We start from the raw sequence: 12,370 nt of genomic DNA on the forward strand, positions 1-12,370 counted from the left end.
TTTATCTTTAATATTTATTGAATATTTTATTATTGAATCAAGTATTTGATTAATGAATCTAGAGTAAAGATAAAGTTTATCGAATAAAAATACTTTGCAAATAAAATTATTATAATTATGATATTTCTATTACATCAAATCATTGTTCCTAAATGTTCATAGTCAATGTTTTATTAAAACTAAATATTAATTAGAGTTATAAGACTGATATATATTATTTTCTTTTCTTTATAAAAGGAAGAAAATGTTCTCATAAGTTGAGGTATGAGGGGTACCTAGAATTAATAAATAGGTGCTTATCATATCATATGTACAATGAATTGACCACCATGATGATTCTATATAAAGATATTACTTATGTCTATGGAAAGGCTCTCGCAACGGTTTTGTAAGTTATCATTAAACTTAAAATTACTAAATTATTTTATATAAGAAATTTTATATTTAGATTATGCTACATATTGTCTTAATCAAAGGTAACAAACAAACAAATATAGATATAAAATGAACTATATGAAGGTATTTGTGTAATTAAAAGAGGATTCATTACCTAAATGAATTAAGAAAAATGTTTTATTTGTTGTCAAATTGTATTTGATTATAAATCTTTGTGCAAGATAGAATGAGATTTGGAAAGAATTTCAAATCTTATTTAAAGAATCAATAACTATGGTGTTGAGAACAAACATGATTTGATAGAGTAGATACACTCCATACTATAATGTCTAAATCAGAACATTGTTGATGAATGAATAATAATTACACTAAGAAATTAATCATTAAAAGTTTAAGATAAAACCATTTATGACTTTCCTAATATTTGGGGGATTATGATAGGTTGTTAGACATTGTAGTTGATCTTCAAATATAAATCAATCAATTATTGAATTGATAATAAATGAATTTGTTTAATTTATTTAATCATATTTTATTTAAGGTTGCTATTTATATTTGGATCAATTTATTAGGGAACCTAATAAGTCATATATATATAAACTATTGGTTAGAGATTAAAATGTGATGATTAATCAAGTGTGACTTGATTGCAAATAAAAGTTTAGAAATTAAGGACTAAAGTGTAATTTATACAAAGAATTACAATTCTAGACTTAGAAAAATCCAGTAGGGACTTCATTGAATAAATTTTTAAAATTATCCTTATAAATAATAGCTATGATATTATTCAGGTGACACATTGATATTTTGTTATTTATAAAGTTTTCATGTTTCCTTATAAATAAAATGTTATGCATTTTATTTTTGTACAACAAGTAGTAAATGATACAAAGACTATCTAAGTTATAAAACACCTGAAAAACATAAAATAAAAAAGTTAGCACTCAAAGGTATATCAATTCATCTATTTTAAAAGGGTTTAGAAGATTTCTGACAAGTGGTTCATATGGATTACTTTTAAAGATGGGGTACTTAAATGATTTGTAGTTTATAACAACTCAACATTGAAGCAATTATTCAAAGCCAAAAGGAACACTTGATCTTCAAGTAATATTCGTTAAACTCTAAACAACTCTAGGTCTTTGTAACGAAATATTTGAAACTCCTACAAAATTTTAAATTTATCATTTTCATTGTATATTTGTGTTTCAGAAATCTAACGGTTTGTATCTTATATTTTAGCCTATCCTTTTTTTTTTTTTAACATAGAAAATTGAAGAGATGTCCTTTTAGGAATTCCTTACAAATGAAGTTGCATGAGAGGAAAGAACAAGCAATGAAGGATGTGAAGTTGAAAATCTCAAGTGTCATTGAAACAATCCAATATCACCACACAATATGCCAAACAAACCTTAAAAAAGTAAAAAAATAAAATAAAATGGAAGAATAACAAGAAGTTGAGGATATATAGGTAAGATGTACGATTTCTTTGGACTTCAGGGCTCAATTTGCTTCCCGTGGGCCTCGTGGATGTCATTTCTAAGCAACTTGACTGCTTTCTCAAACTCTTCGAAATTGGTAACGGCTTTGTTGAGGTGGCTTTGGTCTGAACTTGGAGACTGGAAGCGAATTCGAAAGTCTATGAATTTTGTCCAACAATTCAAGACTTCTTCCCTGGGGCGTCCTAACATTATATAAATGATGGCCTGCAAGAGCAGTGTTTTTATAAACATTCACAATTACGGGTATTAATATACAATACTGCAAAATTAATATAATCCAAGAAGTTTCTATCATTTCTTGTCCCATTGATCATTGAATACTTGAATTACATTAGTTGATAGTTTTTTTTTTTTTTTTAAAAAAAAGAAAGCAATCCACTGTATATTAGTAGATAACATAGCTTATTTGGTACTATAAACTATTGGTAGTTGATACGCTATTTAAGGCTAGAAGCATTTTAGTTTTAAAGGCATATATTATGATAGAGAATAATATAAGTTATTTTCAGTCCTATTTGTTAATTTAAGCTTCGAAGATTTATGGACTCGTTGATTATTTAGATATAATTGTTCTTCCCCAAATTTATCTGCAATTCTCTTTCATAATGCATGTTTGTCATGAGGGTTGTGAAAAAGATGTCCTCACCTTATATAGAGGACGTCTTGCGTCAGAAATTTCTTCATGACTCAGGCATTCGCAGTCTAAAGCCTTCTTGAATTCTCCCTAGAGAGATGCGTAAATATATAAATACTACACTGATTATTTTATGTAATATATATATATATATATATATATATATATATATATATATATATATAATTAGCGAGTAAGAGGAATATTGAACGAAGCAGCACCTGGTAGATGTGCATTTCGACAAGCAACATTTCAATCTCATAAGCTACATGTGATTTCCCATCCTTTCGAGCCCTTTGCAGTTGTTTTTCCAGTATTCCCACCGCAACTGCTTCTTTTCCACTCATTTCCAGCATTGCAACAGTGCTCTAGTCACATGTAATGGGGAAACCTTAAAGATACTGGTAAGCCGTGCCTTGAACAAAAATTGAAGACTCAGAAAGCAAAAATTTCATTAAATTAACGGAGAAACCTAACCTGTAGCTTTACGAAATCAGGATGTTCTTCTATCAGTAAATCCTTCAACTCTTTTTCAGCTGCTTTAAGTGACGCTTCATCTGTTCGAGCACGATGATAATCAATCACTCTCTCCAAGGCCAGTTTCCCTCCATGGAGAACTCCTACAGACATCGATCTTGTAAACACACCGTGAACCTTCTTTTTTTGCTTCTTACATGAACGTTTTGCATAAGCCCATCCGATGTAAACGCTGGCAAAAATTACAGTTGCCGTCGCCGCCATTGCTCCATATTTATTCCTTACAGTGATGCTGTTAAAGAAATTCTCTAAGTGTACGTCTAGGTTTCTCTTCAGGGGAAACTTGAAAACAGGCATTGCTATCAATTTATGGTTTTGCTACTGCCCGTGGGAAAGAAAATCTTTCCTAACGATGCATATGCTAGTGGAATTGCTTCCAATCCGGGAAGTGGCGATGCAAATGATATGAGATAATTCATAAAGGTGAATACTAAGAGAAAAAAACAATAACAAAAGCTTGGTTGAGAAGAACAAATTATTCTTATTTCTTCCTTGTTAGGTGGGTAAAGAAAGTTGCAGGAGTACACAAGTGCCCTTGAGAACTGCGACAAAATGTATTCCTCTCCTCCATATGAAGGAACAAATATTACCTATATCAATGTGAATGTTCTTGGAAAATTCTTATCTTTCAAGTTATGCTAGTTCCTAATACCAAGTTACCACAATACTAAGCAGTAAACAGCATAGTATCTACAACGTCTGACAATTATGCCTCGCCAGCTAAATACTTGCAACGTCTGACAATTATGATTCAGAGATGCCTTCCTTGCACAGCTTGATCAGAGTACTTTCATTATTCTCAGGTATTTCCTTTTAAAGCTCAACCAGCAAAGGATGTTTTCTGAAACTCCTAAAACGCAAACCATCATGGCATCAATGCCTTGCGTTGGCAATGGAAACCCACTTTCAATGCTTGTATGCATACCTTCCATTGTCAGCATTATTCCACGGAGGACTAAACCTCGTTTAAGCCTTGTCCCTAGTTCTCCTTCGCTTACAAGCTGCTATACACGCCACAAACTTGGGCATCTCTTCCGTCCTGTAATTTGCGCATCATCAGACAGGTCTCCAACACCTTCAAGAAATCAAAACAATGGCGACAACAAAATTGTGAAAGCCGCAGTGGGGGCATCTGTAGCTTTGGCTTGCGCTCTTGGTATAATTGGTGGTAACTTCAGAATGTATCCTAAAGCCATTGCAGGTCCTAGGGAATTATATCAGAAAGCTCCTCAAGCAGAAGAACGTCCATCATCACTTGCGAAGCTGGCACTCGAGTCATTCCTGGATGTGACATCGGATCTGGCTTCTACCGAGGAAGAGAGCCGAATTGAAACTTTTGATCCGCATCCAAATCCTTCAATAGAGCAAGTTAAAGAGATCAAGGTTCTCTTCTTCAACACCCTGAAATGCTAATCTTCCATATTACATTAACTCTTTTATTTAAAAATTGAAACTTCTACTGATATCCATACCAAATAATTAGATCATCGGTTCTTACCACACCTTCAATTTAATGAAAAATGATCAACCAAAATAGTTTATTTATGGTATTTTCCGTCCTCAATTGCACGTAAGTCCTATTCGATATAAAGTAGTTTATTTTAATATAGTGAAACACAATTTTGCATGGCTATTTTTCCTACTCAAAAGTTCTTTTGCAACTAATTTTTTTCTATTATCTCGAACAAAGAGAGAGAGAGAGAGAGAGATGCGAGCAATGACAGAAGCCAACACCGTAAACCGGCTGAAACTAAAAAAAAGGCGCCGATTCGCTGAATGGAAGTACAAGAACATAATTCAGACCATGAATATCCAGAACAATAAATATGTCAAATTCTAGCTAGGCTCAAAATCCGTTCTGTTCTCTGTTTTCTATATTCTATTTTTAAAAGGCACTGAATTTTCTTGGATAGGCTAAAAGGTTAAATTTGTTGTCCACAAAATGTTTTGCAGAAGCATGCAGTGCGTCTTATGATGATATATGGGGAACCTGAAGAAGCAGTGCGGTATCTGCAAGAAGCATTTGAGAAGTATAAGAACGATCCTGAGCCTGCATACAATGTGGAAATGGCATTAGTGGAAATTCTCATTTATCAGGTACAACTTCCAAAATGCTTGCAAAATGTTTGGGTGCTAACTTTCATCAAAATGCATGCAAAGGTCGACAATCTTGGCATATATGCAAATCTCTAGAATCAATAAACCTCAATTTCTCATTGGCTTTGTAAAATTAAGAAAAATATAGCTCTCAGAATCTTGAAAACTAGTTTTTATTGGTTGCATAATCAAGTATTTATTTCTTCCTTCAATTTACTGCTGACCTCCTAGCTACCTAGTGAGTAATCGATCTGTTAATCTATATATGTTATGTTATGCAGCACAAATACGAACTTGCTTTGGAATGCGACTGCCTCAACCATGATGATGAACTCGGCCCTTCAGATGCCCGGGTTTTCCTTTACAAGGTCGTTAAACCCCGAGTTCGAATTAACACAATCATCTATCAGAAATTCTATGATAATCAAGGCCTAAGCTTTTCCGAATGAATATTTCTGAATTTTCTTTCAAAAAGAATTCTTACACATTAGCTTACACGTACACTTTTGAACTTGTAAAACACATACTTTTTTACGAACTTAATTACTCCGCAGCCTTAATACTTCAGATTATGGCATGATAACTAGATGCATTCTTTTTTCTCCTATTTGTACAGGCTATTATATATACCATGTTGGATTTCGAAGAGGATGCAAGGATATGGTGGGAAAGATACGCACATGTATGCTGATGAATGAGGATTTCTGCCTGCAAGATAAATTTTCCATGTAATCAAAGAGGGACAACCATTGGCATCATAATATCAATATGTGCGAAAATATATATTTTAACTAGATCATTTGCTCACACGGCCATGATTGCCCGCATAACATTTCATCTCCTACCCATTGAGGAGCAGCCATGTTCTTTTCGAGGCAAGAAAAAAACATTTTGGAACGATTTACCGCTTTGAGAAAATACTTGAATAATGGAACCATCCATTCTTTTTACGGAGAACAATTTTATGAAACAAGAGACTGAACAAAGACATCAATCTGACCTAAAATAACTGATACAACCGAAGATTCTATCATCAAACGAGGAACCATGATGTGACAAAGCAACCTCTGAAAATTGCTTTGTAGCATAATAAAGGTCAACCCACTTCTAAAATTTCAATCCCATTATCCCAGCAATTGGCTTCCCAGTTCAGAAAATTATTTTTCTCAAGAAAAATAAAAACAATAAAAAACGAGAACTGCAATTTTATTCTTTAATGTCTATATACACCTAAATCGTTGTCAAGATTATATTTTGACAGCTCCAGCCTAGTAGCAATTTTTTTTTTCCTGATTTTAACCCTTGAACTGTAAAGCATTTTGAGTGACATTAATGTTATATTACATCTGATTTAGACATAAGATACCATATACCAGTTAGACGTTTTCTTAAAAAACCAAAACCATATATATATATATATATATATATATATATATATATATATATATATATAAAATTTTCCAAGGATAATTTTTTATGATAGTTTTATCATATTGTAAATGATGTTCTATCATAATATTTGTCTGGAGGCTGATTGTAAAATTTGTTTGACCAATTTTTAATGATCATTTAATATTTTATCAGGGAACATGTGTAAGTTATATGCAAAGATGGACGAAATGTAACAAAAACAGTGTCAACACCATGTAGTTCAAATGTTTTTTTAAAAATATAATTCAAAGATATTAAAATAAAAAATAATAAGAAATGTTCACATTTCTTTATAGATGCAAGGTGGGGTTTGATTACTTATATTTTTGGTACTTTGATACATGTTATGATTATATTAAGCATAAGCACAAGTCTGAAATTAATTTTCTTAAAAAGAATTGATTTGACTATGAATTACTAAATTTTATATCCGTGAAGTTCGTATTATTTTCTATATTAATTTTTTTCTTTGGTTTTTTTCACTCCAGTTTTTTCTTCCCCCTTTTCTCTTTACCATTATTTCCTTCTTCTTCTTCTTCTTTTTTTAAATCCTCCCCTTTACTTGTATGGGTCTATCTTTATTTATATATCTCATTATTTTTTTTCTTCTTATCTTCTCAAACCTTTCTCATCTTCTAGCCTCTTCCTTTTTATATCTTTTATTTATTTTTCCATTTTTATCCCTTAATTGCTAGGGGCAAAATTGTGGTCTCTCTTTCCTTGCATAATTATCGCTTCAGTCACTACTTTTTTTTCTTTGATTTTTTCTATTTTTTTATTATAAAAAAATCATCAATATGAAAATAACAAGAAAAAAAGGTTGAAATTTATAAAATGGGTGTAAGATGGCCAAATTACGTAAAAAATATATATTTATATATTTTTTGTATTTTTAAGATTTTTTTAAAATATATTGCAAAAACAAGGGTAAAAAAACTTTAGAAAAAAATTAAATTACACAAACTTTTACTATCTAATACAAATCAAAAGCTAAATAAACCCATCAATATAAACAAAAAAACTCATAATGCATATTAATAATCCCCACACATCTGCATTATCTTCACACATAATCTTTACACATCACAATAACTATAAACAATTGGAAGACGTTAATTACAACATTAACAAAATAATCAAAATATAATAACTAACCAAAATGTCTATTGGAATTTATATAAAACCATTATTGATGTTTCATTAAATAACCTAAGATTTTGGAGGATATGGTATCGGGGTATTAATGAGCAAATATTTATGAGTTCAAATTCTTTCACTTTTATTTTTCTAGTTAATAAAAATATCAATACAAGATTGGTAGAGTTTATATATATTTTAAGTTTAAAAAACTTTTTTTCCTGATGTGTATTAGAGTTAATATAAAACTATTTTTCTAACCTTTTTAAAAAAACTAAGTGTTTTTTTTATTGTGATGGTTATTTTACATTATGTATACAAAATAATAATATAATAATTATGAAGGGAAAAGCAAGGAAGAAGAGAAAGCATAAAAAAATACAAAAAGAAAAGGATAAAAAAGAAATGCAAAAAATTGTAGAGGGATAAGATTAATTAGCAAGAAGAGAAAGTACCATGAAACATTATATTTTCAAGGGATGGTATTGGATTTCAATTGAGAGACGATGGAAAACAGAAAAACAGAAGTAGAATTGAGAGAAAATAAGAGAGAGGGCATAAGAGAAATGAATTTCGGGGAATGAATAGATATAGATGGGGGGAAATTTAGAGGGAGGGAATTTATTTGTGGAAGGGAGGAAAACAAATTGTTTTGCAAAATTTTGAGTTTTTGAGAAAATATTCTTTTAGTTATTTTATTCCATGAGAAGGAAAAGTGTAATATTTTGTTGGATTGATGTGTTCATAATTCCTTTTATCAGGAAACTGTTTTCATAGGGAAACAAAATTTAGGATTCTTTTTTTTATTATTATTTTTTTACTTGTTTTTGAAATTAATTTTTCCTTCAATTTTTTAATTATCCGTGAAGAAATCTCCATAGAAAATAATTAAATTTTTTTTCATATTTTTATTATTAAGTTATTTCAAAAAAAAAAATCTGAAAGTAATTTAAAGTTTAAATTATATAAGATAGAAGTACCAAAGAAAGTAAAATTACGATTTTATTACTTCTTCTACAGTCAATCCGTCAGAAATAGTAAAAAAAATATATATATTTTTCTTCTTTTTCCATCATTTCTAAATACAAAAAACAAAAATTATTTTTATCCGATACAATAATATATATATATATATATATATATATATATATATATATATATTCTTGTACTGTTTTTTTTTCCTCCCTCTCAATGCCATAAATCATTAGTTTAGACAGCATTTTGATCATTTGAACAGAAAACAACTCCTGTAGATTATACCGTTGATTACACTGTCGATTATAAATTAACAAAAAACAGGTATAACCGTATAAGAACTCTCTTGTTCGTTAGTACCTAAATTATAATTGATCTGCTCTGGAACTTGGATTGGTCGGACGGAGACATGACAGCTATCCTCAGCCAGCTTATATGTTCTTATCTGTTAAGAATCTTTGGGGTTCTTGTCGGCTGATTCTACTCCATAAGGATAGGCCGACATGCAATTGGGCCATTACTTCTGTCGTCAAGACTTCACAGTTCACACTGCTCTCTCTTTTGTGACCCCTAACGTAGCATGCACCTATGGTGATATGCTTGGAAACTGTTCAGATAAAGCGAATATATATATATATATATATATTCTAGTTTCGATTTTAAAATCATCTAGAAACTGATTTACTTTGTGTTTTACCTTCAATCAAATAGAAATTAATAGAAACTCCAGGATTTAGAGAAATTGCAAGCAAATTTTGATGATAATAGGGCGGCAAAGTAGAGCAAGAAATGCCGAAATGTTAAAGAATAAACACGTTTATGAACATGTTGGAGGGGCGTGGATGAAATTATGAAAACTTGATGGATCGGGATCAGCAATTTAGAGGGAAATAAGGACTAGATTGTGTGTAGCAAAATGGAATGACATGGGCCACTCTCGGAAAAGCATGCAAGCTCGCATTTAGGACATTGTCACCTGAAGCCCACGTGCAAGGAATTCCCTTGTCCGCTGCAGCAGCGCGTGCCGTCTAGTGGATGCAGACGAGGTTAGCAATTAAAGGTGTGTGGTTCATTTGGCGAGGCAGGCAGGCACCCAATAGGCGAGCCACGACTGGGTCAAGAGCACGTGATGGGCTTAGCCCATTCCCTGCTTTTATTTATTTAGAGCCTAATAAATCTTAGTGCATGATTTCATTTAACCTCAGTTTGGGGCCTCTTCTCTGCAGCAATATTTCCCAGTTTTTCAACAGGCCATTGCTTTTCTTTTGATTTGACGTCACGTGACGTACTGACATCGGTATGCGCTTTCCGATGTCTTTCTGTTTTTTGATTTGTTGCTTTTAAACTTAATTTGTTTTATTTTTCAATAGCTTTCCTTTGTTTTTTATTATTGTTTTATTTATTAAAATGATAATAAAAAAAAAACATAGAAAAGCAATTAAAAAAAAATATTTTTAATTGGGCTAAATAGAAAGAATTCATTTCATAATATCAGGAAAAGAACAAATAAAAAAAGAATCATTTAAGAATAAGATTAAAAAATAAAAAAATAAAAGAACATTAAAATAATAAAAAAATCCAAGCATTGGGCCTGGTTTAGGTGACCCATTTTGTATGAGCTTAAATAAATCTAGGCATATAGATCTTTTATCCAGGTCCACATATCTAGGTTGATTCTTTTTTTCTTTTCTTTTTTATTATTTATTAAAGGGTAGACAACCATATTTTTTTGGAAACACAAAAATTACTCTTGGGCCTCATTCAACTATACGTATGATAATGATAATTGTGAATGGTGCAACAAAAATGCATTAACTAAAATATAAATATATTTTAGAATAAATATAAAATTATGCTCGGGTCTCCTTCAACAATTTAAATCTTTAAATCAAAATAGTTATTTAATATGATATTATAATTTTAATAATTAATAATATTTAAATTTTAAATTTAAAGAACTTTCATTTTAAAAAGAAAAGGAAAAAAGTAAATTCCACCTCTTTTCCTCTTTTTTTTTAATAATTTTTTAATATTAAATAATTTAAAAATCAATAGTTATTTTTATAGGGGAAAATTATAAGTTGTTGTTTGGAAAATTAAGCTACAATACAACACTATAAGATGGTCTTCCAAGTAACCATTATTCCTTTTCAATGATTCGGATGAAAATATTAAAACAAATCTTTGAAATTCTCAAATTTGAGTTGCCTATGTCAGGAAAGTTTTAGCGTATTTTCTAGTAGATAAAATTTTAATAATAAATCACAAGTTGAAGGCATTTGGTCTTGGATTGTGGCCTGTGGAGTGCTACTAGCAGTGAAATGACACCACCTCTTTTTTTGCACTTCTAGTGATAGACCATGTCCTTGGCATGTGATATGTTGGAGGTTGCATAATTAAATGTGAGAACAAATATCGAGACATTTTTAGTGTATTTTCTAGTAAATAAAATTTTAATAATAAATTAACAAAAGAATAGGACACGTTACCAAGCTTTGTAGATGATGAAGTAAAGAGTTCAGTGTTTTATTTTCAAAACCGACATCCTAAAAGCTTTTGATTGAGTTGTTCAGGACTTTATGATACAACTCATTGCTCATGTGGGGTTCAGATTGACATGGAAAAATTAGATTTATCAATGTAACTCCATCTCTAGAATTTCTATCTTAATTAATGGGTCTCCATCTTCAAAGTTTGTGTAGCTAAAGGAATTAGGCTAGGTGATTGTAAATGTCAAAATAATTGGTTTTGATAAGTGAAAGATTATTTATACAAATAGAATTTATTTAGATTGTTAGTTTATCCAAATGAGATAAAGAATTAGTCTAGTTTATCTTATAGGATGTAACATGATTATTTCTATAATTATCTTGTTTATTTGGATAAATTTTATAGGAAGTTCATATAGATTTTATTAAAAGAAAATAAATTCAATTTATTCAATGATTATGAAGAAATGTTTATTAAAGGATATAAAAGTGTTGTTATGAAACACAATTAGCAGTTTGTTAAGAATATAACATATTATAAAGCTTGAAGATAAAAGGTTCTTATCCTTATCATATATATGGATATGTATACAAGGGAAAGCAACAATTGCAACGGAGAAAGCGTGCCTAAAAAGCTATGGAGTTGTGTAGAGTTTCACATCATATACTATTGACACACAAGTGGAGTGTAAAAAAAATTCTCAAGAGAAATTATTTGTTGAAGAGTTGGAGCGCCAACAGACTCATATGAGGAGTTTTTGTGTTAACTATTAGCAACTAAATATTCCAATTAGGATGACAATAGTTTTGAAAATCATCAGATATTATGACAAGCTACCGCGATAGAAGAAAAACACAATATTTATCTTGACAAGTAAGATAGTATAAATACAAAGGATTTGTAAAGGGGAAATACTCCTCTTGTAATCTTTTAAACTAATGAAAGTTGTCTATCATGAGTTTAGTTACCCCAAAAGGTATTTTATCATTGAAAAGTTCTTCAAAAAGTTTTTCCTTCATAGCCAAATAACTTGTTCATTTAAGTTTTCCCCACTTATATTTATTTGGTTATTGATAAGTGTTAGTAGATTGCTTCTTAACATACAAGAAACTAAAACATGACTTTCTAGTGATATCAGAGCAAGTTCTCTCATTCCATAATGAGATCTTTT

The 12,370-nt window shown here is 30.4% G+C and overlaps 2 protein-coding genes across 3 annotated transcripts; one reads left to right on the forward strand and one right to left on the reverse strand.

Moving 5' to 3' along the window:
- Positions 1-1,742: 1,742 nt before the first annotated feature.
- On the reverse strand, positions 1,743-3,470 carry LOC118030383 (uncharacterized). The gene is made up of 4 exons (XM_035034465.2): positions 3,010-3,470; positions 2,754-2,900; positions 2,545-2,622; positions 1,743-2,102 (listed from the first exon to the last, which is right to left on the reverse strand). Exons 1-4 carry the CDS (start codon positions 3,364-3,366, stop codon positions 1,893-1,895), a joined length of 792 nt encoding a protein of 263 aa, XP_034890356.1. The 5' UTR covers positions 3,367-3,470; the 3' UTR covers positions 1,743-1,892.
- Positions 3,471-3,927: 457 nt separating this feature from the next.
- LOC118030384 (uncharacterized) lies at positions 3,928-6,084 on the forward strand. 2 transcript variants are annotated; one of them, XM_035034466.2, is made up of 4 exons: positions 3,928-4,452; positions 5,023-5,166; positions 5,448-5,534; positions 5,783-6,084. In XM_035034466.2, the coding sequence occupies exons 1-4, from the start codon at positions 3,937-3,939 to the stop codon at positions 5,855-5,857; spliced, it is 822 nt and encodes a 273-aa protein (XP_034890357.2). In that variant the 5' UTR covers positions 3,928-3,936; the 3' UTR covers positions 5,858-6,084. The 2 variants fall into 2 exon arrangements, with proteins under 2 accessions (XP_034890357.2, XP_034890358.2); XM_035034467.2 differs by lacking the exon at positions 5,448-5,534.
- The last annotated feature ends 6,286 nt before the right edge of the window (positions 6,085-12,370 follow it).

This window comes from Populus alba, chromosome 4 (genome assembly GCF_005239225.2).
Source record: "Populus alba chromosome 4, ASM523922v2, whole genome shotgun sequence".
NCBI classification, from domain to species: Eukaryota; Viridiplantae; Streptophyta; class Magnoliopsida; order Malpighiales; family Salicaceae; genus Populus; species Populus alba.

Coding starts and splice junctions, on each gene's coding strand:
- LOC118030383 (XM_035034465.2), bottom strand. CDS start 3,366: ATGCCTGTTTTCAAGTTTCCCCTGAAGAGAAACCTAGACGTACACTTA. Junction 2,901..3,009: donor CTGATTTCGTAAAGCTACAG/GTTAGGTTTCTC, acceptor ACATGTGACTAG/AGCACTGTTGCAATGCTGGA. Junction 2,623..2,753: donor TCGAAATGCACATCTACCAG/GTGCTGCTTCGT, acceptor GCATCTCTCTAG/GGAGAATTCAAGAAGGCTTT.
- LOC118030384 (XM_035034466.2), top strand. CDS start 3,937: ATGGCATCAATGCCTTGCGTTGGCAATGGAAACCCACTTTCAATGCTT. Junction 4,453..5,022: donor AGCAAGTTAAAGAGATCAAG/GTTCTCTTCTTC, acceptor AATGTTTTGCAG/AAGCATGCAGTGCGTCTTAT. Junction 5,535..5,782: donor CCCGGGTTTTCCTTTACAAG/GTCGTTAAACCC, acceptor CTATTTGTACAG/GCTATTATATATACCATGTT.